The following is a 25,806-nucleotide window of genomic DNA, read 5'->3' on the forward strand; positions in this document are numbered from 1 at the left end:
CAGGAAGGTATCATGTAGACACTATAAAGCAGACACACACACACACACACACACACACACACACACACACACACACACACACAATTTGCTTGTAGTCTATGTTTTTTTTCCCCACCCTGTCAAGAGCTTCAATTAGAATGGCCACTTAGGAGGCTGAGGAAATGGAACATTGCTTCCTTGAGTGCAGGACTTGACAATATGAGGTTCTACGTTTGATCTCTGGAACTTCATATGTCAAATACTTTTGTTCTTTCTTTCTCATAAAGAAATACATTTTTTTTAGTTTTATAACCTCATTTTGTTTTATTACTGATTTAATATTGACTTACAAAATCAGGAGACAACAGGGACAGAATCCCATACTTTTCCCACCATCAGAGCTCTATGTGCCTGTTCCCTCCATTGGAAAGTGTAGTAGTTCTCCCAAGATCACAAAAAGGGTTAACTGTTATCTCTACAAGTGTCTACCTATATTTATACATATTTGCCCATTTTTAATATCTTTTTTCTTATTTATTTATTTATTTATTTATTCCCTTTTGTTGCCCTTGTTTAACATGTTGTGGTTATTGATGTCATTGTTGTTGGATAGGACAGAGAGAAATGGAGAGAGGAGGGGAAGACAGAGAGGGGGAGAGAAAGATAGACACCTGCAGACCTGCTTCACTGCCTGTGAAGTGACTCCCCTGCAGGTGGGGAGCCCGGGGCTCAAACCAGGATCCTTACGCCGGTCCTTGTGCTTTGCGCCACCTGCGCTTAACCCGCTGCGCTACCGCCTGACTCCCAATATTTACTCATTTTTATATGGTCCCGCCTTCAAGTCACACCTATACCTGTTACTACTTTTGAGTGTCCTTCCTTCTTTATCTCTTCTCTCTCTGGGTCCTGATGGAGTTGGAGTTCAGGGCCCTGTGGCCATCTTCCCCAATCATTTCTCCCCTTCTGGGAGGATGGACTCAAATTCTCTATGGGGAGCAGAAGGTGGGAGGTCGATCTGGCTTCTGTACTTGCTTCTCTGCTGGACATGGGTGTTGGCAGGTGGATCCACACCCCCAGCCTGTTTCTATCTTTCCCTAGTGGAGCAGGGCTCTGGGGAGGTGAGGTTCCAGGACACATTGGTGAAGTCGTCTGCCCAGGGAAGTCAGGATGAAATTATAGTACCATCTGCAATTTGGTGTCTGAAAGGCAGTAAGATATAAAGCAGGAGGAGTTGGGTGGTGTCACAGTTGAGAATAGGACTATAAAGCTGGATTTGAGCTTCCAATTATGAGGAACGTATATAAATACTATTAACTGTTTACCTCATCAATCTGATGCACTTTTTTTTTAATGTCCATAATGACTTTATTGAGAAAATGTTGACTTTCAGGATTTTGATTGTCACAAGGGTATATTTTCATATTTCCCCAAGATAAATATCAGGATATTTCACCCTCAATCAAACCATTATGCTATTGTACCACATGGACTCTGGCCCCCAGCCTCCCTTCAGTGCCCCCTTGGTTTCTTTCTCCCCTTCTGAGTTCTGGAATATGCTGTAATTGACTATAGTCCATTGAGGATTCACCCGGGGATGACCTTTCTGCTCATTCATTTAAAGAAGTATTGTTTTCTGCCTGGTCTTTGTGTTCTGATGGACCAGACACAGTCAATGAACACCGTCTGGAAATAACTTTGTGAACGATGGTATTATTCCTCCAGAAAAACATTAGCATCCACTGCTCTTTTACATTAATGATTTGAAAATTCAGATGTGACCTTTCAACAAGATTCAACCCCACTGGAGGCCAAGAATTAGACTCATGATGATCACAGTGACCTCTGATTCAAGCCGGAGCTGAGCTGAAGATGAGAGAAAGTCATTACTAATTAATGGATTCTTCCCCCCTTTGCCTCATTGAGAAGGGAAAAATGTAATAGTGGAAGTGAGAAAGGAAAAAATGAGTGGGGTGGGGGCAGGTGGTGGTGCACCTGGTTAAGCGTACACGTCACAGTCTATAAGGACCTGGGTTCAAGCCCCAGGCCCCTACCTGCAGGGGGAAAGCTTCACAAGTGCTGAAGCTGGGCTGCAGAGACCCAGAAGGCATTCTAGAGTCTTGGTCTTCTGTCTTCATGTCTCCCATCATAATGTCTCTCATTAATCATTTCCTTCTGTTGCTTCTTTTAATTTTATTTACTTATTTATTATTGAATAGAAACAGAGAGAAATTGAGAGGGGAGGGAGGGATAGAAGGGGAGAAAGACAGATAGAGAAACACTTGCAGCCCTGCATCACCACTTGTGAAGCTGTCCCCCTGCAGGTGGGGACCAGGGGCTTGAACCTAGGTCCTTGTGCACTATAGTGTGTGCGCTTAACCAAGTATGTCATCACCTGGCCCCGTTTCCTTCTATTTCCTATGCTATTTCCATGCATTCCCTCCTCAGCTTTGTTAGAGCAGGGATTTCCTCATCTTCCAATTTCTGTTTTGCTGAGCATCTCAACTCTCTTACTCTTCACATGTTTCGAAGAAGAAGGACCACACTAACCTGAGTATTACTCATTTATTGCTGCTGCTTTTAGAGTCTTTGAAGTCACAGCGCAGGTCCCACCCTTTGGCAAGCTCTTGGCTCCTGGGATCTTCCTGAACTTCTAATAGATAGTAAAGACATTTATTTAGCATAATTAATGAAAAAGAAAAGCACATATTAGTATTTTTGCAGACATCAGACACAAATTCAGACTATTATCATGTCAACTCTCAATGGAAGTTGTTTTCTTTAGGGAAAGAAGCTTGAGAGAAGCCAGTGAGAGATAACTAATGATGTAGAATGATAGATGATGTGGAGCTTAGATATTAAGTTTGTGAGTTTTTTTTTAATGATGCGTGTGTGATTCATGTACAGTCTAATTTGATTGTTAAGGATGACAGCTCAGAATGAAGATGGTGTATTTCTTTCTTTTTTATGAAAGTAGTAGACAGCTAGAATGACTATACTAGAAATAGACTTTCCTAAAAAAGCCCCGCACTGCAGTAAAATCTTTTTTTTAAGTTTTTTTATATTTATTTTATTTATTTATTCCCTTTTGTTGCCCTTGTTGTTTTATTGTTGTAGTTATTATTGTTGTTGTCGTTGTTGGATAGGACAGAGAGAAATGGAGAGAGGAGGGGAAGACAGAGAGGAGGAGAGAAAGATAGACACCTGCAGACCTGCTTCACCGCCTGTGAAGAGACTCCCCTGCAGGTGGGGAGCCGGGGTTCGAACAGGAATCCTTATGCCGGTCCTTGTGCTTTGCGCCACGTGCGCTTAACCCGCTGCACTACAGCCTGACTCCCTGCAGTAAAATCTTAACAATTTTTTTTATGAGGCCATAATGAAGAGAGATAAATGAAATATGACTCTTCTTCTAATTCTTTTGCTTACTGATAGCCTCTGGAATTCTGGCCAAGAGTTTTGAGGCTACCATAGGATTCAGCAAAGGTACTTCTCGAATATTGGTCATGTGTACAATGGAAACAGAAGTGACAAGTTATAAATAATATACCCTATATGCCAACGCTAACACAAATAATGCGTACAAACTGAAAGGTAGAGTTTCATTGGGAAAACAAGTTAGTATAGATATGATCCTGAAATTAGATCCTGAAAAGAATTTTTGTTTATTTGATTTACTTATTTATTTGCCTCCAGGGCTGTTGCTGGGGCTTAGTGCTGGTTCTATGAATCCACTGCTCCTGAAGGCCATTTTTTTTCCATGTTATTTGGTAGAGACAGAGAGAAATTGAGAGAGGAGGAGAGATAGAGAGGGAGAAAGAAAGACAGATACCTGCAGTCCTGCTTCACTACTTGTGAAGCGTCCCTCCTGCAGGTGGGGAACAGGGGCTCAAACCTGTGTCTTAGTACTCTAAGTACTTTGCACTTAGTACTATGTGCACTTAACTGAGTGCACCACCACCTGACCCCCATGCTTATTCTTTATCTCATTATCTATCTGAATGTTAAAGAGTGCCGGCTATAAACATGCTGGAGACTAGAAGAGACAATGTTCTATATAGGCAGTATAAAATTATTATCATAGGGAGTCGGGCGGTAGTGCAGCGGGCTAAGCGCAGATGGCGCAAAGCACAAGGACCGGCATAAGGATCCCAGTTCCAGCCCCTGGCTCCCCACCTGCAGGAGAGTTGCTTCACAAGCGGTAAAGCAGGTCTGCAGGTGTCTATCTTTCTCTCCTCCTCTCTGTCTTCCCCTCCCTCTCTCCATTTCTCTCTGTCCTATCCAACAATGACAACAACAATAGTAACTACAACAATAAAACAACAATGGCAACAAAAGGGAATAAATAAATAAAATAAATATTAAAAAAATTATTATCATAATGTCTCAGAAATATTCAGAGAAGCCTCAGAAGGAGAGCAGAGCAGGTCTTAGCTGCTGGGGCTTCATTGGTTCGGCTTCAGTATTGCATTACAAGAAAGACACAAACTAACACAACTTCATAAATGACTAAGTGCAGAGTAATATTCTTCCTCCCTCCCCCTCTCCCACCCCCCTCTCCCTCTCCCCTCCCTCTTTCCCTCCTTACCCCCTCTCTCTCCCTCTTCTCTCTCTCTTCCCCCTTTCTACTTCACTCTCTTTCCCACTCCCTCTCTCCCTCTCCCCCTCCTTTCTCTTTTCTCCTTTCTCTCTCTCCCTCCCTCTTCCCTTAGTTCTCCTTTCTCTTTTCTCCTCTTTCTCTCTCTCCCTCCCTCTCCCTTTCCCTCTCCTTCTCCTCTCTTTCCTTCCCCTCTCTCCTCTTCTCTCTCTCTCTCCCTTCCTTTCCCTCTCCTCTCTCTTCTCTCTCCTGTCTCTCTCCCTCCCTCTGCCTTTCTCTCTCCTCTCTCTCTCCCCCTCTCTTTCCCTCTCCTCTCTCTCTCCTTCTCTGTCTCCTCTCTCTCCTTCCCTCTCCCTCTTCTCTCTCTCTTCTCCCTCCCTCTCCCTCACCTGTCTCTCTTCCCTCTTCCTCCTCTTCCCCCTCCCTCTTCCCCCTCCCTCTTCCCCCTCTCTCTCTTTCTCCCTCTCCCTTTCCCTCTCCCTCTCCTCTCTCTTTGCCTCTCTCTCCCTTTCCCCCTTCCCTTCCCTTCCCTTCTCTCCCTCTCTCTCTCCCTCCCTCCACCATCCCTCTCATTAATAAATATTAAAAATTATTTTCCAAAAATTTACTAAGAACCCATCTTTGTTGCAGTGGATTTGATTTTTACTCAGAACCTATTGTCATTGTTACAGAGGTAGCTTGGAGAGTCTCCCCAGTGTCTCAGCGCTCAGTTGTAGCTAGAACCTAGATGTCCGCTATACAAATCAGAGATGGTTACTGCATGGCACACGTGACAAGGGCTCCGTGCACCTGAACTGTATGCTTGTATGCCCCTGTAGACAGCTAACTGGCCAGGACCTCAGAATGGCTCAGTGAAGTCAGAATAAATGTCGTCGAAAATGATCGACCTGTCAGCGCCCATAGCCAGCAGAGAAGCAACTACAGAAGCCAGACCTCCCACCTTCTGCACCCCATAAGGAATTTTGGTCCCTACTCCCAGAGGGATAAAGAACAGGGAAGCTTTCCATGGAAGGGGACGGGACACAGAACTCTGGTGTTGGGAATTGAATTGTATGGAATTGTACCCCTCTTATCCCACAATTTTGTCAATCATTATTATATCACTAATTTAAAAAAAAAGGATGAAAAGAAGTAAAGAAAATACAAACAGGACCTCAAGAGAATTCTTCTCTTGAGGAAAGTAGCCTCTGCTTGGTAGCAAAGCAAGGAGTCAGCTTCAGTTAGGCTTCAAGTGGACTATCATTTGAATTCTGTCATTCCCGTGTTGTCCCTATTTCCTTGGAGACCTTGGGAATGGTGTGCTCACAACCACTAGGTCCATGTGCTGTCATCTCCATTCACCCGAGAACAGGCTCTCCACTCAGCATCCGCCATGATCCTCATGAGGTCTGGGGACACATTAGTGGAGGGTCTTCCAGAAAACACTGATTTCAGAATTTTTAGGTAACTCAAAATCAGCTTAACTGAAATCCTATATTTTCATCATGTTTGTAGCACTTGACCTTCTTTTTCAGCATGGCTTAAAGAATGCTTTCTTGTATGTTTTTGATTAAAAAAATTAATAATGCGAGTCGGGGTGGTAACGCAGTGGGTTAAGCGCACGTGGCACCAAACGCAAGGATCGGTGTAAGCCCCCGGCTCCCCACCTGCAGGGGAGTCGCTTCACAAGGGGTGAAGCAGGTCTGCAGGTGTCTGTCTTTCTCTCCCCCCTCTGTCTTCCCCTCCTCTCTCCATTTCTCTCTGTCTTATCTAAAAAAAAAAAAAGAAGAAGAAGACGACAATGACTTTGGTTAAAAAAAATTGGGGGGCCAGTAGTGGTTGAGTTCACATATTACAATGCTCTAGGACCTGGGTTCGAACCCCTGGTCCGCACCTGCAGAGGGAAAGCTTTGTGAGTGGTGACGCAGGGCTACAGGTCTTCCTTTCCCTCTCCTCTCCCCCCTCTGTCTCCCTCTTCCCTCGATTTCGAACTGTCTATCCAATAAATAGAGATAATTTTTTAAAAAAATTTAAAAAGAGAAACTTGGCATTTCAATCACTTGGCTGGCATTCAAGGTAATGTTTAGATTGAAAGGTCAACATAGAAGAGCTTGTGGAAAATTCTGATAGTCGTACTTTAAGAGAAATAACCTTTTGAGAAAGATCTTTCTGTCATGTAAGTCATGCTTAAGCTTTCTGGAAGGTTTTTTTTTTTTTCCAATCATGTATGAAGGTTGATTTTGATAAGATGAAATAAGGGCTAGCAGAGTAATCATGTGACACAGATGTCATTTAAAATGTTGGATCAGAAGGGGACATTGCCTTGCTGCCTACAGCATTCATAATCGAAGATCATGCTATCTATGTTGACTTTTCATAACCTTATAATTAATTTATTCTTTATCCATGTTTATATGTATTCCAACTGCATTTCATAAACTCATAGTTGTCTTGTAAGTGTGTGCTTTCTTGCCATGCCCCACGCATCTCTTTAATTCAATTTCTCTGTTTCTTCTCATACAGTCTGGCAGCCAGATATGCAACTCAGTCTAATCACAGTGGAATTGCAAGCAGTCAGAAAAAGCCTACTAGGTCAGTTAACATCTCTAATTTATTACTTGTTAGCGATCGTACATTCCCAGTGATATGTCGTCGTCCTCTCATACTAAGACTTCCCAGGCGTCGCTATACGTCTGGCGATAAGATGTAGGAAAACTGATGGCCGGCCACGTGCAGTTTCAGTGATGAGTGTGTTTGCACTGGCTCTTCCGTGGGTCTAAGCTGCTACTAAGACCCACTGTTTCATATACAGTGGCTACTGTCTAAGGTCTAGGCTTGCGGGCGTGGGGGGATGGGAGGAAGAAAGTCAAGAAATCATTATTGCGAAGGTTTCACTGTCTCCACGCCTCAGATATGAGGGTTGTACAAGGTGGCGGTGGTTTTTTGAGATGAACACGCCTTAATTTTGCACAGTGTGATGCACTGTTCAGAAATACGGGGTGGGGGGTGGGGTGGGCGGTGGCACAGCCAGTTAAGCATACATGGTACCAAGCGCAAAGAAGGGCCCATACACTAACCTTATGGGTAGTAAGGCACAGAGCCTTACTATGGCTTACTACGTGCTGTAGCCTTACTATGGCCTTACTACGTGCTGTAGCCATAGCACGTGTATTTTTCACCCCCTGATTACCACGTTACTCTCCCAGTCAGTCACTGGGGAAGTATCATCTGGTAGCTTCCGTGTGTGTGTGTGTGTGTGTGTGTGTGTGTGTGTGTGTGTGTGTGTGTGTGTGTGTGTGTGTGCGTGCGCGCGTGCGCGAGCACTAATGCTGTGTTATATTACACAATGTCTGACCACAACAACTGTTCAGGGTTCCTTGCCATAAGGTAGATATTTTTCTTTCTTTCTTTTTTTTTTTTTTGTCTTCGTTTTCTAAGTCATGTTCATTTCTAAGGTAAATAAGATTATCCTGAAAGTACACACTCAATGCTTGTTTCATTTAAAAGTAGAAGATACTACCGTGATTAGCAGTGACTTGTCTTGGATAGGAAGTACTTCTAGTGCCAATGATAAGACATAAGAATATGAACTATATGTCGTTCAGTGCTTTGAGCTCACTTAGTTTGTTTTTTTTTTTTCTCTTTTGGATACTTCTGTTTGCTTTCTCTTTTTATTACCTTGATGGATGACTGCCTGTCAAATGAAGGTAATAAGAAGAGCAAATGGATTATTTCATTTGCTCTGTGGAGAGCAGATGGCCACTGGTTTTCATGGGTCTCAGTAAAGATTGAAATGCATTTTTAATTGCTTTCTAGAAACAGGTCAAGTCTCATAGCTATTAGGACAGGTTTTTCAACAAAATGAATTTACACCTGAGAGTCAAAAATGAACTTTCTAAGCCAAGGATGTATCTACAGGAAGACTGATGAGGCACCAATGAATTAGCTGAATCTTTCATTTACTTACTTTGTTTTATTTATTTTTTTAAGTGATTTAACAATTATGAACAAGATTGTGAGATAACAGGGTTACAATTCCACACAGTTCCCACGACAAGAGTTTCCTGTCCCTTCCCCTCCAATGGAAGCTTCCCTATTCTTTTTTTTAAATCATTTATTTTTTGTTGCCCTTGTTATTTTATTGCTGTTGTTGTTATTATTATTGTTATTGAAGTTGTTATTGGATAGGACAGAGAGAAATGGAGAGAGAAGAGGGAGACAGAGAGTGGGGAGAGAAAGATAGACACCTGCAGACCTGTTTCACCACTTGTGAAGCAAAGCCCCTGCAGGTGGGGAGCCTGGGGCTCGAACCAGGATTCTTACCCCGGTCCTTGTGCTTTGTGCCATGTGCACTTAACCCTCTGAACTACTGCCCCGGCCCTCTCTTCCCTATTCTTTATCCCTCTGGGAGGATGGATCCAAATTCTGTATGGGGAGCACAAGGTGGGAGTTCTGGATTCTGGAATTGCTTCTCTGCTTGATGTGGGTGTTGGCAGGTGGATCCACACCCCCAGCCTATTTCTGTCTTTCCCTAGTTGGGCAGAGTTTTGGGGAGGTGCGTTTCTGGGACACACGGGTGAGGTTGTCTGCCCAGGGAAGTCAGGATAGAGTCATAGTAGCATCTGCAACTTTGCTGAAAGCTTGTAAGGTATAAAGCAGGACAAATTGTTTAATAAACAGGAACCCAAAGGTAGGAATAGAGCAAATGAAACTAGGGGGTCTTTGTGTGGGAAGAAGCTAGGAAGTCTGTTTTAGGTATGTTCCATGGGGCCCATGACTTTGGATATTTTTTGTCTGAGACCATTTAGCTGATTTTTGCTTCACAGTGCAATCACTGGTACTCTAACTTCCTCGTGTCTGGGTATTGTACTAAACTTACAAACACTCCAGACCCATTGGAAAATATATTCCAACTCTGGAATCTTTTGGAAACAGATGATGACTTTTTTGTGTGACAGTCTTTAGAAAAAAGTACTGAAGAGATTCTTCCGAAAGCCTATGTACGCATATCCCCTAGTGCAGTCAACACTTTGAAACTGTTAACTATTCTGAGAAATCAACTCCTGCTTTTACAATTAGTTGTTCTTTCCTGATGTCTATTCCATTGGGCAATACATGTCACTTATCTTAATGTATCTGTTTATTTAAAGAGTCTGACCGCCTTACGATCCATGGGAATAACATACATAAATGGTGTTAGAAAGGTGAATTCAAGTTTGAATATTGCCACAACTGATTATGAAGCTGTGATGTACTGGGCAAAAATGCAATAGAACATTCTTTTAAGGGGCCAGGTGGTAGAGCGCCTGATTGACCGACCCCGTTACAGCGCACAGGGGCTTGGGTTTGAGCCCCCAGTCCCCACCTGCAGGGGGAAAGTTTTGCAAGTGGTGAAACACTGTTGCAGGTGTCTCTCTGTCTCTGTCTGTCTCTGTCTCTGTCTCTGTGTCTCTCCCCATTCCCTCTTGATTTCTGGCTGCCTCTATCCAACAAATAAATAAAGATAATTTTTAAAAAGTAACATTCTTTTTTTAAAAAAATGTATGTTTTCCCTTTTGTTGCCCTTGTTGTTTAACATTGTTGTGGTTATTGATGTCATTGTTGTTGAATAGGACAGAGAGAAATGGAGAGAGGAGGGGAAGACAGAGAGGGGGAGAGAAAGATAGACACCTGCAGACTTGCTTCACCGCTTGTGAAGTGACTCCCCTGCAGGTGGGGAGCCAGGGGCTGGAACCGGGATCCTTACTCCAGTCCTTGTGCTTTGGGCCACCTGCGCTTAACCGCTTAACCCGATGTGCTACTGCCCGACTCCCAAAAGTAACATTCTTTTAATTAAACAAAACTGTCAAAAGGGGCCAGACAGTGGCATACCTGCTTAACTGCTCACATTACAATGCACAAGGACCCAGGTTCCAGCCCCTGGTCCCCACCTGCAGGTGGAAAGCTTTGTGAGTGGTGAAGCAGTGATGCAGGTGTCTCTCTTCTCTGTCTCTGTCTCTGCTTCTCTCTCTCTCTTCCCATTCCCTCTTAATTTCTGGCTGTCTTTATCCAAGAAATAAATAAAGATAATTTTTTAAGTAACATATTTATTTATTTATTTATTTATTTACCAGAGCACTGTTCAGCTCTGGCTTATGGTGGTGTGGGGGATTGAACCTGGGACTTTGGAGCCTCAGGCATGAGAGTCTGTTTGCATAACCATTATGCTCACTACCCTCCACAACATTTTTTAATTTAAAAACAAAACTGTCAAAAGGGGCCAGACAGTGGCATACCTGGTTAAGTGCTCACATTACAATGCACAATGAATGACCCAGGTTCAAGCCACTGGTCCCCATCTGCAGGGGGAAAGCTTTACCAGTGTTGAAGCAGGACTGCAGGTGTCTCTCTGTCTTTCTTCCTCTCTATCTCCCCCCTTTCCCTTAATGTCTGTCTATTCAATAATAAAGAAATTAAATATTTTAAAAAGCAAAAAATCTTCCAAAAAGAATAGTGAAAATTTGAACGCTACATTTAAAAAATATGTTTATTTATTTATTCCCGTTTTTTGCACTTGTTTTATTGTTTTAGTTATTATTGATGTCGTTGTTGTTGGATAGGACAGAGAGAAACAGAGAGGAGGGGAAAGGCAGAGAGGGGGAGAGAAAGATAGACACCTGCAGACTTGCTTCACCGCTTGTGAAGTGACTCCCCTGCACGTGGGGAGCCCAGGTTAGAACCCGGATTCTTCTGCGGGTCCTTGCGCTTTGCGCCACGTGCGCTTAGCCTGCTGTGCTACCGCCCGTCTCCCTTTGGAAAGCTACATTTTTTAATTCTATATTTTATTTGTTGGTTTTTCTTTCTTTTAAATTAGAAATTAACCTGCCGTGCAGGGGAAACATATTTTGGTGGTAAGTGAAGTGTACTAGCATGTATTTTGGTGAGTTGTGGTGTCATGTTCACTCAGGATAACAGATGTGTTACAAGATAATGTCCCCAGATAGAAATGAGAACTACTTAATCAGTGAGCATCTTAGTTTTGGAGATCACCAAACTGCATTCATTGTAATAGGGTTTGTGGGCGCAGTACACCATAATGGCCACACGGTGGCAACAAACACCACTGTAGGTGCTGGGGGCTTTTCTTACCCTTTTGTTTGTTTTAGCTATAAATACAATTTTTATTAGTAACTTACCCGTTTCTCCAAAATTATAAAATCTCAGGAGTATTTTATTTTGTTTGCACTTTTATTTGTTTACTTTATTTGATACTCTCATTAGTGCACCACAGATTTAACAATATTTAGAGATACTTAAACAATGTCTAAATAAAATTATGGGATTTCCCAATAACTGTTCTGAACTTTGTGGTCTAGGAACAAAATGATTTACCCAAACTACTTTCTTTTTCCTTTTATTCTTCTTTTTTTAGTCATTTAATAATGGTTAACAAGAATGTAAGATAACAGAGGTACAATTCCATAGAATTCCCACCACCAGAGTTCCCTGCCCCATCCCCTCCATGGGAAGCTTCCCTATTCTTTATCCTTCTGGGAGGATGGACCCAGATTCTTTATGGGGTGCAGAAGGTGGGAGTTCTGGCTTCTGTAATTGCTTCTCAGCCGAACATGGGTGTTGGCAGGTGGATCCACACCCCCAGCCTGTTTCTGTCTTTCCCTAGTGGGGCAGGGCTCTGGGGAGGGGAGGTTCCAGGACATATTGGTGAGGTCATCTGCCCAGGGAAGTCAGGATGGGGTCATGGTAGCACCTGCAACTTGATTGAAAGGCAGTAAGATATAAAGCAGGATAAACTGTTTAATAATCAGGAACCCAAAGGTAAGAGTAGAGCAGTGAATCCTAAGCCTGCCAATATGACTTTTAAAAAAAAAATTTCTGATTTGTATGGAATCGAGTCACTATGCATGTTAAATACGTTCACACTGAAAGTCGAAGCTAGCACTTGTACATGTCAGGTGGGATTCATGAAAGAATTAAAACGTCAAGTTTTAAATTGGAGGCTGTCGACAGGTGGTCTCGGTCATCTAGACTGTATTTTGATGACAGTCCAGATAAAACAGCTACAGTTCATTATTATTATTACTATTATTATTATTTCCCTTTTGTTGCCCTTGTTTACTGTTGTTGTTATTGCTGTCATTGTTGTTGGATGGGACAGAGAGAAATCAAGACAGGAGGGGAAGACAGAGAAGGGGAGAGAAAGATTGACACCTGCAGACCTGCTTCACTGTGAAGCGACTCCCCTCCAGGTGGGGAGCTGGGGGCTCGAACCGCGATCCTGGTGCAAGGTGATATGTGCCCTTAACCAGGAACATCACTGCCCAACCCCTAAAACAACTAGTTTATAACCTCCTGTCCAGATCCCCTCACTTAAAGGGGATTTGCATATCTTCCTTCATAAATTTATATATATATCCTCCAGGGTTCTCACTGGGGCTGTGCCTGCACTATGAATCCACTGCTCCTGGAGGCTATTTTTTTTTTCCTTTTGTTGCCCTTGTTGTTCATCCTTGCTGTTTTTATTATTGTTGTTATTGCTATTATCGTTGTTGGATAGGACAGAAAGAAATGGAGAGAGGAGGGGAAGACAGTGAGGGGGGGTGGAGAAAGAACCTGCAGACCTGCTTCACCACTTGTGAAGCGACTCCCTTGCAGGTGATGAAGCCGGGATCCTCATGCCATTTCTTGCGCTTTGCTTTAACCCACTTTGCTCCTGCCCGGCTCCCCCTTCGGTATATTTTAAATTGTCCTTCCACTAACAGAGTCTTTCTCCTTCTGGTACCTGGATCCTTTTATGCCCTTGGTGCCCCTGTGGTCAGTTGATCTCGTTTGTGAGTTAACCAGCTGATGTCTAGGTGTTTGATTCTGGGCAAATAATTGCACTATCCAGGTGAGCTCTCTTGATTGCTCTGCGTTTTTGTTTTTTTTTTTCCTCCAGGGTTATTGCTGGGCTCGGTACCTGCACCATGAATCCACCGCTCCTGGAGGCCATTTTTCCCCCTTTTGTTGCCCTTGTTGTTGTAGCCTCGTTGTGGTTATTATTATTACCACTGTTGATGTTGTTCGTTGTTGGATAGGACAGAGAGAAATGGAGAGAGGAAGGGAAGAAAGAGAGGGGGAGAGAAAGATAGACACCTGCAGACCTGCTTCACCGCCTGTGAAGCGACTTCCCTGCATGTGGGGAGCCGGGAGCTCGAACCGGGATCCTTTCGCTGGTCCTTGCGCTTTGCGCCACATGCGCTTAAACCACTGCGCCACCGCCCGACCCCCGCTCTCCGGTTTTTGTTGTTGTTTGTTTGGTTTTGTTTTTTTTTTGTTTGCTTGCTTGCTCCCCACCACCCACCCCCACCCCCAAATCCTGCACAGCTCTGGCTGATGGTGGTGCTGGGAATAGAACCTGGGACCTCAGAGCATCAGGTGTGAAAGCTTCTTGCACAACCATCAAACTATCTCTCTGGTGCCTATGAAAGATTTCTTTAATTTTTTTATTAGTGATTTAATAATGATTAACAAGATTGCAGGATAGCAGGGTTACAACTCCACACAGTTCCCATCACCAGAGTTCCCTGTCCCATCCCCTCCACTGGAAGCTTCCCTATTCTTTATCCCTCTGGGAGTATGGACCCAAATTCTTTATGGGGAGCAGAAGGTGGGAGTTCTGGCTTCTGTAATTGCTTCTCCACTGGAAATGGGTGTTGGCAGGTGGATCCACACCCCCAGCCTCTTTCTATCTTTTCCTAGTGGGGCAGGGCTCTGGGGAGAGGAGGTTCCAGGACACATTGGTGAGGTCGTCTGCCCAGGGAAGTCAGGATGGTGTCATGGTAGCGTCTGCAACTTGGTGTCAGAGTAATGGAGCTGGAGGGTTAACATCTCAGGCTTGGCGTCTCTGGAAAACATCTTAATGGAACATGTCCTGGCTGCATTGATTTGGTTGAGCTCAGCAAATGCAGAATGAAAACGTAGGGAACAAGAGAAACATGAAGAAATATAAGTATGGTCCCAGAGGCTCCAGGACTTAGAGAAGAAAGTTAAAAAAAAAAAAAAAAAAAGACCAGTTAGATAAGTTTGGTCTCTGTGGTTAAGCGCACATAGTATGAAGCACAGGCACTGGTGCAAGGATCCCGGTTCGAGCCCCCAGCTCCCCACCTGCAGGGGAGTCGCTTCACAGGTGGTGAAGCAGGTCTGCAGGTGTATATCTTTCTCTCCCCATCTCTGTCTTCCCCTCCTCTTTCCATTTACTCTGTCCTGTCTAATGAAATGGAAAAAATGATCACAGAAGCAGTGGATTCGTGGTAGTACAGGCACCAAGCCCCAGCAACAACCCTGGAGGCAAAAAAAAAAAGAAAGAAAGAAAGAAAAGAGCAAGAAGAAGAAGAAAAGAAACAGCTATTACCACGTTGGAAGGAAAAGCATACGGGAGAAGGGTGTGATAACTACTGGACATGAAGCTGACTGCTGTTCTTTTACTTGATTTTTTAAAAAAATTATTTAGAGAGTATGTGTATCTAATTAACAGAGTATTTTTCCCCCTTTTTGTTGCCCTAGTTGTTGCAGCCTCGTTGCGGTTATTATTGCCATTGTTGACGTTGCTTTGTTGTTGGATAGGACAGAGAGAAATGGAGAGTGGAGGGGAAGACAGAGAGAGAGGGGAGAGAAAGATAGACACCTGCAGACCTGCTTCACCGCCCGTGAAGCGACTCCCCTGCAGGTGGGGAGCCGGGGGCTCGAACCGGGATCCTTAGGCCGGTCCCTGTGCTTTGCGCCACGTGCGCTTAACCCACTGCGCCACCGCCCGACTCCCTAACAGAGTATTTTTAATCCCAGATTTTTCTTCCTCAGAGGTACGCTAAGTATGACCTTTTACATTCAGGGAAACTTCATTTCTGATCACCCTACCGTCAGAAGAATGCCATCATTGTTCTACATCACAGACCATAAATGTTAAGATTGTAGCTGGCTTCGGAGGTGCGGGCATATGTGTATATTGAATGGTGAAGCCAAGCCAGACATTTCGAGAGATTCTTAAAAAGAGTTTCATTTGCCCGGCTGTGGGACAAACTGCTGTTTTCCTGCCAAATAGATCCTAAAACATCACGGGAGGGAGCGTGACTCTGGCTCTGCTCCTGCCAGGGGCCCATCCAGCACGGGAATGACCCCATTCTCTTTCTGCCCTTCCAGGCTTCCTGGGCCCTCCAGGGGGGCAGGCACAGGCAGCAGCAAGGCCCAAGGAGCCTCCAACTTAAACAGGAGAAGTCAAAGCTTTAACAGCATGGACAAAAACAAGCCTCCCAATTATGCAAACGGCAATGAGAAAGGTAAGAGTCCTCCTCTGACTTCCTGAGGGCCGCTCACTGGCCTGGTGGGTGAGGTGAGTTGCCTCAGTGCAGGAGGGATCTAAAATTCCAGGGGTGCCCCAGCTGTGGGAATGGCGGTGGTAGCAAGGAGGCTCCTGGGCTTTCTGGGTTTCAACACGCAGAAAGGGTTGTTTTCTTTGTTTGTTTTGTTCCGTCTCCTGGGTTTTCACTGAGGCTATGTGTAGGCAATACAAAACCACTGCTCCCAAAGGCTCTTTTTTTTTTTTCTTTATGGGGGGAGAGGAGATTAAGAGTTTACAGTCGACAGTAAAATACAGTAGTTTATATGTGTAACATTTCTCAGTTTTCTGCATAACAATCTAACCCCCCACCAATTTTTTTTTCCGTCACTTCTTATTCTTTGTATTGTATTGGATAGGACAGAGAAAAATAGAGAGGGGCAGAGAGACCGAGAGACACCTGCAGACCTGCTTCAGCGCTTATGAAGTGACCCCCCTGCAGGTGGGAAGCCGGGGCCTAGAAATGGGCTCTTCATGCCAGTCATCGAGCTTCGTACCATGTGCACTTAACCTGCTGCACTACTGCCCTACTCCTTTCCTTTTTTTTTTAAGAGAGAGACATTGAGGCAGAGAGAAAGAAAGAGAGAGACTCCAGCACCTAAACTTCCTCCAGGGCAGGACTTGGATAAGGCCTGGGACAGAGCAGTCATTGTCCAGTTGAGCAATGGAGCTGAGCTGCCCTCCCCTTGTGATTACAGACAAGTAAACATGGAACCTGGAAAGCCTAGGCATTGTTATGAGAGGTGTTTAGCCTGTGGAGGCCATTAGCACACCAGATGGCATCACTGTTTTCCCTGAAGAAACCAGGTTTTCATATGTTGTAATTATTGATGTCATTATTGTTGGATAGGACAGAGAGAAATGGAGAGAAGAGGGGAAGACAGAGAGGGGGAGAGAAAGATAGACACCTGCAGACCTGCTTCACCGCTTGTGAAGTGACTCCCCTGCAGGTGGGGAGCTGGGAACTCGAACCGGAATCCTTACCCTGGTCCTTGAGCTTTGTGCCACGCGCCCTTAACTTGCTGCGCTACCGCCCAAGTCCCTCTCTCCAGGTCTTTAAGGCAGTGCTTGTAAATCACAGAACTTCAAACTCTCTTTACAGTACTTCACTCCATTTGCTGCTAGACCTACCCTTTGAAAAGGGACGATTGTTTTTCCACATTGAGAGCAAGGTCCTGTAGAGGCCCACAGTAGGGTCCACAATGTTTTTCCTGATGGAGATGACCAGTGACAGTGGAGAGAGGAATCTGTTAGAGGTCTAGGCCCATCATGTCTGTGTGGGAATCCCAGGAATCCCCAAGTAGGGCCCCAGATGATGGGGTGGCCTGATAGTGACCAAAGAGCCATCATTAAAGTATGCCAGTCTCTTGCCCTTAGTAAGCTTTTGTAGTCCTTACTTTGTCTGACAAGCTCAACTTTGGAGTGATTGAGAGAAGTGTGATAGGAGGTAGGTGAGGAGGGTGTCTAGGTCTAAGTAGAAACTATTTCATTAGGTACTTTAAGGTGTCTTTTTAGCCTGGGTCCATACTCCCAGAGAGATAAAGAATAGGGAAGCTGTCAAGGAAGGGGATTGGATATGGAGCTTTGGGGGTGGGCATTGTGTGGAAATGTACCCCTCTTATCCTATAGACTTGTCAATGTTTCCATTTTATAATTTTTTTTAAAGGGACAATTAAGGGCAGGGATAGCTAGCATAATGATGATTCAAAGAGACTCATGCCTGAGGCTCCAAAGTCCCAGGTTCCAATCCCTGCTCCACCATAAGCCAGAGCTGAGTAGGGCTCTGGTAAAAAATAGTAAACAAACAAATAAATAAAGGAGGGTGTGAACTAGACACTCTTGTGAAGATGTGAAGATGCCCTGCCCATCAAAACTAAGTCAGATTGAGTATTCCCACTGGAATGAAAAGTGACTTCTCTGCATTATTCCTGACTCTCTTATTTTATTTATGTATTATTGGCTAGAGACAGAAAGAAAAATTGAGAAAAAGAGCGGGAGGTAGAGAGGGAGAGAGAGACAGAGGCACCTGCAGCCCTTCCTCACCACTTGAGAAGGTTCCCCCCTGCAGGTGGGGACCAGGGGCTTGAACCTGGGTCCTTGTGCACTGTGATGTGAGTGCTCAACCAAGTATCCCACCACCTTCTCCCCTATTCCTGAGTTTTGAGTTGAACAAAGAAGACCAGGAAGGGGGACAGGGACAGGGAAAGGAAAACAGAAGAGGAAAGAGAAAGAAGAAGGAGGAGGAGGAGAAAAAAATAGAAGAAAGTAGTATTTGAAAGTTAAGAGTGTCTTTAAAATAAAGGATGAAACTTATTATTTTTTCTTTTTTTGAATTTCTTTGTTGGGGGATTAATGTTTTACAGTCGAAAGTAAAATACAATAGTTTGTACATGTAAAACACTTCTACATAACAATACAACCCCCACTAGGTTCTCCTCTGCCATCATGTTCCAGGACCTGAACCCCCCCAAATCCTAGAGTCCTTTACTTTGGTGCAATACACCAACTCCAGTCCTAGTTATGCTTAGAGTTTTTCCTTTTGGTCTTTTTTTTTCCAGCTTCTGTCTGTGAGTGAGATCATCCCATATTCATCCTTTTGTTTCTGGCTGATCTCACTTAACATACTTCCTTCAAGCCCCATCTAAGATGAGGTGAAGAAAGTGAAGTCACCATTTTTCATAGCTGAGTAGTATTCCAGTGTGTATCTTGACCACAACTTGCTCAGCCACTCATCTGTTGTTGGACATCTGGGTTGCTTCTAGGTTTTGGCTATTATAGACTGTGCTGCTATGAACACAAGTGTACACATATCTTTTTGGATGGTCAGGATGCAAACTTTAGAATCCTCACAGATGTTGCTGAAGATACAGGCATTTCCTGGGGAGAAAGAAGGTAGCTAAAAGTCCCTCATTGCCAGGCCAGCGTAGCGGGTGGAAGAGAGAGATGATCCAGGAACCAAGCTCCTGGCTGTAGCAATACAAATCTTTATTCATGTGGGAGCCCCAGAGCCAGGCATGAGTGCAGCAGGTTAAGCCACATGGTGCCAACAGCAATGGCTGGTGTCTGCCTCCCGGTCTGCACGCCTGACCTCCTCTAGGTCAGGACGTGGGAGAGAGAGAAATCAGAAACGGAAGTGGCTTTGAGAGGATAAAACCGGAAGTGGCAAGTCAGAAACAGAAATAGCTAGGAAAGGGGGTGGAGAAAGGAAAAAGGCACATTGGGAAGGTAGAATCTTCTTTAGCAACTGTTACAAGGGTTTTAACCAGTGGGATTAATGTTACCCTGCAGGCAGGGCGGGTCTTGAGGTAGAAAGAAGATACATCAGTGGGGTGGGTGGGGATCTTTCAGGCAAAACAATGCTTATGTAAATAGGCCATAGTATCAGCAATGCAAGATGGAGGGGTGGGGAGGCTGGCTTCATGCCAACACCTCATCCAAAGGGCCGTTCCTTCTGTGTTGTGCTTTGGCATTCTAAGTGTGTGTCAGCATGCTCGGGCATGTGGGTGTGCTGAGTTGAATGCCCAAAGGCCCCGTGGGGTTTGTGCCAGGACAGTCAAGTAGTACTCGCCTATTGGATTGGCAGGACTCTGGCAGAGTGACCACCGGGAGATGTTTTAGACCAGTCTAGTGGCTTCGTATCTTACCTTATCCGAGTGTTTCTGCATGGTGAAGTGCTTTTCTTGATTTCTGATGTCTAAAAGCAAAGATCTCAAAGTAGGCTTTGAAATATATTTGATCTGGTTTTTTAGAGGCAGAGAGGGAGAGACAGAGGGAGTGGGAGACAGAGAGGGGGAGGGAAAAGAAAAGGGGAGGGGAAGGGGAGGGGGGAGGGAGAGGGAGAGACAGAGGGAGAGGGAGAGACAGAGGGAGAGAGAGAGACAGGGAGGGACAGAGGGAGGGAAGGGGAGGTACAGGGGAGAGGGAGAGGGACAGGGGGAGGGATGGGGGAGGGGGAGGGACAGGGGGAGAGGGACAGGGAGGGACAGGGGGAGGGACAGGGGGAGAGGGGAGAGGGGAGAGAACCATAGCACCAACAACTTCCTTTACTGGGGTGGGGATGGGACTCCTGAGCTGGCTTGGCCAAGAAGTGGTGCCTGATTACAAACTGACAATACTTACAGTAGCCACAAGGTGGAGACAGAGAACACGAGTCACGAGGTTGTCAACTATTTGCAGGAGCTTTCTTTTGTGGTCCAGAGGTAGCACAGTGATAAAGTTTTGGACTCTCAGGCAGGTTTTGATCCCTGGTAGCACAAGTGCCTGAGTGATGTCTGCTTCTTTCTCTTTCCTCCTATCTTTCTCGTTAATAAACAAATAAAATCTTTAAAAGAGAAAAAAAAAAAAGGTTCTCATCTATTTCAAAGGCCAAGAGTTTTCAGTCAACAAACCATTTTTTTAAATTCCAATAAATAAAAATTTCCCAACCATTAAATCTGTCATCTCACATAGATTTCTAGTTTATCAAAACATCTGCAACCTGCCCATCACAACTAAGCAGACATCTTATAATGCCATCTGTTGGGGTTTGCCGGAAAAGTCATGATGTATTTTTCCCTGTTTTTGCATGGGGAAATATGTGATGGCATTCTGACAGCCCAAAAACATGCATGTTACCTGCTACCTGGGAATTCCTTGGAACCTGAGGCAACAACTTTTTTTTTTAAATCTTTCTTTTTTGGGGAATTAATCTTTTACATTCAAAGGTAAATACAATAGTTTGTACATGCATAATATTTCTGTTTTCCACATAACAATACAACCCCCACTAGGTCCTCTGTCATCCTTCTTGGACCTGTATTCTCCCCCCACCCCAACCCACCCCAGAGTCTTTTACTTTAGTGCAATAGGCCAACTCCAGTTCAAGTTCTATTTGTGTTTTCTCTTCTGATCTTGTTTTTCAACTTCTGCCTGAGAGTGAGATCATCCCATTTTCATCCTTCTGTTTCTGACTTATCTCACTTAACATGAATTTTTCAGGGTCCATCCAAGATTGGCTGAAAACGGTGAAGTCACCATTTTTAATAGCTGAGTAGTATTCCATTGTGTATATGGACCACAGCTTGCTCAGCCACTCATCTGTTGTTGGACACCTGGGTTGCTTCCAGGTTTTGGCTATTACAAATTGTGCTGCCAAGAATATATGTGTACACAGATAGATAGATACTTCTGGATGGATATGTTGGGTTCCTTGAGATATATCCCCAGGAGAGGAATTGCAGGGTCATAGGGTAGGTCCATGTCTAGCCTTCTGAGAGTTCTCCAGACTGTTCTCCACAGAGGTTGGACCAATTGACATTCCCACCAGCAGTGTAGGAGGGTTCCTTTGACCCCACAGGCTCTCCAGCATTTGCTGCTGTTGCCTTTTCTGATGTATGACATTCTTACAGGAGTGAAGTGGTATCTCATTGTTGTCTTGATTTGCATTTCTCTGGTCCCCATAATCAGAGACTTGGAGCATTTTTTTCATGTGTTTCTCGGCAGAGGCAACAACTTTAAGCCAACACAGCCAATATCAGTTCCTCTGAATGATCTGCTTGGAGAATCAGTGTATTATTTCAGTTCTTCTCTGTCCTTCCCAATGATTAAAAATAAAATCTAAAATTGGCAAGACAGTAAGGGATTAAAAATCATTTTACTTCCTTATTAAAAATGAGATGGAAAAGACCATCAGTTTTCACATGTAGATGGTTGCAAAAGTGATTCATTTGAAAACTGTGTGGTCGGACTGGGTGGTGGCACACCTGGTTGAGTGCACATGTTATAATGCCCAAGGACCCAGTTTCAAGCCCCTGGTCCCCACAAGTGTTTCAACAGGGCTGGAGGTGTCTCTTTGTCTCTCTTCCTCTTTACCTCCCTCTCGATTTCTGGCTGTCTCTAGCCGATAAATAAAGACAAAAATAAATAAATACTTAAATATATATTTTAAAATAATTAAAGAAAGAAGATTATGTGGGCCAGGGATATCTTTCAGTGGGCAGAGCACAGAACTTGTATCTCGGAGGTCCTGAATTCATTCCCTGACACAGCCAGGGCATAAAAATGTTTTGTTTGGGGAGTTGGGCAGTAGCGCAGCTGGTTAAGTGCCAGTGGCACAAAGCATAAGGACCTGCGTAAGGATCCCGGTTCGAGCCCCAGCTCCCCACTTGTAGACGAGTCGCTTCACAAGCAGGTCTGCAGGTGCCTGCCTGTCTTTCTCTGTCCTATCCTCCTCTCTCCATTTCTCTCTATCCTATCCAACATCGATGACAGCAACAACAACAATAATAATAACGATAATGATAAACAACAAGGGCAACAAAAGGGAAAAATAGCCTCTAGGAGCAGTGGATGCATAGTGCAGTCACCAAGTCCTAGCGATAACCCTGGAGGCAATAAAAAAAGAAAGAAAAGAAACGGGGAGTCGGGCATTAGCACAGTGGGTTAAGCACACATGGTGTGAAGTGCAAAGACCGCCATAAGGATCCCAGTTCGAGCCCCCGGCTCCCCATTTGCAGGGGAGTCGCTTCACAGGCGGTGAGATAGGTCTGCACGTGTCTGTCTTTCTCTCCCCCTCTCTGTCTTCCCCTCCTCTCTCCATTTCTCTCTGTCCTATCCAACAACAACATCAGTAACAACAACAAAAATAACTATAACAACAATAAAAACAAGGGCAACAAAAAGGAAATAAATATTTTTTTAAATCTTTAAAAATGTTTTGTTTGCTTATTTGTTTGTTTTAGCCAAAGGAATGCACATTGTTCCCCACTAGTTTATGATAGTGCCAGGAATTGAACCTGGGACTTAAGACCCTCAGACATGAAAATCATTTTTATGTCACCATTATGCTATCTCCCCCAGATCTCTGTTTTTTTTTTTTCTTCTCACTCTCATAAGTAAAGAAATAAATCTTTTTAAAGAAGTTATATGACTTACCTAATCAAAGGCAATCAGATAAGCTCAAATTGAGCTTGAAAAGCTACAGATAACATTTTATTTATTTATTTATTTATTTATTTATTTATTTATTACCTGCTTCTCCGCCTGTGAATCAACACCCCTGCAAGTGGGGAGCCAGCCGGGGTCTCAAACTGGGTTCCTTATGCAGGTCCTTGCCCTTTGTGCCGTGCTACTGCCCAACCCCCACAGATACCATTTTAATAATAATTCATAAAAAACAAGCACTGTTCTCATTTCACCAGAGGAATGCTGAGATCAGCAAAGGCAGAGAAGGCTCACACAGAAATATCATTAGAGAAGAAAACAATGCCATCCTGTTGTCCTGCTTGCAATGGGAGGGGTGGGGGATATACCTTTCTCAGAACAAATGGCAGCTTGAAGATCACATTATTGGTAAAGCAGCAGTGCTCCTAAGAGTCACTGTCATCTCTTGACCCTGACCCTAACCCTAACCCTAATCCGTTGGGACATCGGTAACTGTCACTTCATCCTTGCAGCCTTTTAAAGCACTGCACACCCATGTAAGCTTCTGACCAAACCAGCAACTGGGGGGGGGGGGGGTTGTGGAGCCAGCTTGTGGTGTAGACGGTAGAGTGCACATGTTACCTACAATATATGAGAACTCAGGTTCAAGCCCCAGGTCCCCACTTGAAAGGGGGAGGCTTCACAAGCCACGGAGAAGCGCTGCAGGGTTTCTTCTCCCTACCCAGCCCCACCCCCACCCCCGCCGCCTGTCTTGTTTTCAAAGAATGAAAACTGATGGCAGCTGGTGGAGTCTTGGTGCGTGCACTGAGCCCCAGAGATAGCCTGGAGGCAGAAGGGAGGAAGGAAAGAAGGATGGAAAGAAGGAGAAAGGAAGGAAAGAAGGAAGGGAGGGAGGAAAGAAAGAAGGAACTGGGGAAGTGGTTTTGCGGGTACAAAGGTCAGGACTTGCCTACTTGGGGACCCTGTTTTCATCTTGGCTCTTCCATGTGTTGGGCAGTGTCGGATCCACTCCAATAAATTAATGTTACAAAAAAGAAAGAGAGAAAGGGGGCTCAGCCAGGAGGTGGCATACCTGGGTAAGCGCACAGAGTACCAAGCACAAGGACCTGCACAAAGATCTGAGTTCAAGCCCCCGGCTCCCCACCTGTAGGAAGGAAAGCTTCACAAGCAGTGAAGCAGGTCTGCAGGTGTCTCTCCGTCTCTCTCTCCCTCTCTATCTCCCCTCCTCTCTCAATTTCTCTCTGTTCTAATAAAATGGAAAAAATGTCCACCAGGAGCAGTGGATTCATAGTACCGGCACTGAGCCCCAGCAATAACGTTGGAGGCAAAAATGAAAAAAAAAAAAAAAAAAAAAAGAAAGAGAAAGGAAGGGAGGGAGGGAGTGAAAGAGGGAGGGAAGAAATTTAGTGCCTATTCCCTGGGGAACAGGCATCTTGTGAAAATGATGTGACAGTGATTGTGAGAAAATCAGCCCCATTATTTTATGCCATCTGAAATAGTAAACTGTTTAGCAGCTCACGTGGTCAGCTGCTAAAAGAATTAAACAAAAGACAGAAGCATATGGTGGAAGTTCATTTCCAGAGAATGAGCATATCTGAGACCTGGAGTATTTTGCAGTGTGTTGGTTTTGTCTTGCGTAAGTCTATTTATTTTCAGGACACCTAAAGTGAGTGTATGTGCAGCTCATGGAGGTCTGTAACTGTTCTATCAATAGAAATCAGGAATCAGGCGATAGCACAGCGGGTAAAGCGCACCTGGCGCAAAGCACAAAGACCGGTGTTTAGGATCCCGGTTCCAACCCCCCGGCTCCCCACCTGTAGAGGGGTCGCTTCACAGGTGGTGAAGCAGGTCTGCAGGTGTCTGTCTTTCTCTCCCCCTCTCTGTCTTCCCCTCCTCTCTCCATTTCTCTCTGTCCTATCCAACAACGATGGCAGCAATAACAACAACAAAAATAACTACAGCGATAAAAAACAGCAAGGGCAACAAAAGGGAATACATAAATATTTTAAAAATATATCATTTTTCTCTTGTTGACTGTATCTATTGGATAGAGGCAGCCAGAAATTGAGACAGAGGGAGAGATAGAGAGGGAGAGAGACAAGAGAGACACCTGCAGCCCTGCTCCACCACTCGTGAAGCTTTCCCCCTGCAGGTGGGGACTATGTCCTTGTGCTTTGAAACGTGTGCGCTAAACCAGGTGCACTACCGCCTGGCCCCCTGATTTAGTTTAGTTTTGTTGTTGTTATTGTTTTTTTTTTTTTTGCCTTCAGGGTGTTTGCTGGGGGTTGGTGCTGAGACTACGAATCCACTATTCCTAGCTGCCTTTTTTTTTTTTTTTTTTTTTACTGGATAGAACTGAGATAAATTGAGAGAGGAGGGAGAGTTAGGGAGGAGGAGAGAAAGATAGACACCTCCAGATCTGCTTCACTGCTTGAAGTGACCTTCCCTGCAGGTGGGGAGCCAGGGGCTCCAACCAGGATCCTTGAGCAAGTCCTTGTGCTTTTTCCTATGTAGACATAACCTGGTGTGCTACCCTGCCAGAGTTCTGATTTAGTTGTTTTTTTGTATCATTCATTTTTATAAGAGAAGCATTAAATGTATGCTTATATGGGCTCAATAATTTAAGAAGAACTATATATATAAATTCAACATATATATATGTTGAATTTATATATATGATGAGAATTAGATATATAATATATATATATAATGAGAATTAATATAAAGAGCTGGCAAAATAGCTCAGCTGGAGAGTGGACTGCTTTGTCATGTGTCACCCAGTTTAGAGCTGAGCCCTCACCACATGTTTGTCTCTCTATTTCTTCTAAAAAACAATACCACCAACAAAGAGATAATAAAAAGTGGCATACACAACAGAAACTATGTCTATAAATACACAGAACCTTTGTAACAACCCTGCATGGCGTGCTTCACAGTATACCTTACATGATGTGCATTTATAGTA

The 25,806-nt window shown here is 44.3% G+C and overlaps 1 protein-coding gene across 6 annotated transcripts in view; it reads left to right on the forward strand.

The window, feature by feature from the left end:
- Nucleotides 1–25,806, forward strand: part of NAV3 (neuron navigator 3) — a 666,403-nt gene that overhangs the window by 392,570 nt on the left and 248,027 nt on the right. For 5 of the 6 annotated variants that reach the window (XM_060191355.1, XM_060191352.1, XM_060191353.1 and 2 more), the window contains 2 exons: nucleotides 7,073–7,141; nucleotides 15,725–15,861. In XM_060191355.1, coding sequence (XP_060047338.1) covers nucleotides 7,073–7,141; nucleotides 15,725–15,861 — 206 coding nt within the window. The remainder of the gene's footprint in view (nucleotides 1–7,072; nucleotides 7,142–15,724; nucleotides 15,862–25,806) is intronic. The other variant, XM_060191354.1, reaches the window with a different exon arrangement.

The sequence above is a fragment of the Erinaceus europaeus genome, chromosome 5 (genome assembly GCF_950295315.1).
Source record: "Erinaceus europaeus chromosome 5, mEriEur2.1, whole genome shotgun sequence".
In the NCBI taxonomy this organism is placed as follows: Eukaryota; Metazoa; Chordata; class Mammalia; order Eulipotyphla; family Erinaceidae; genus Erinaceus; species Erinaceus europaeus.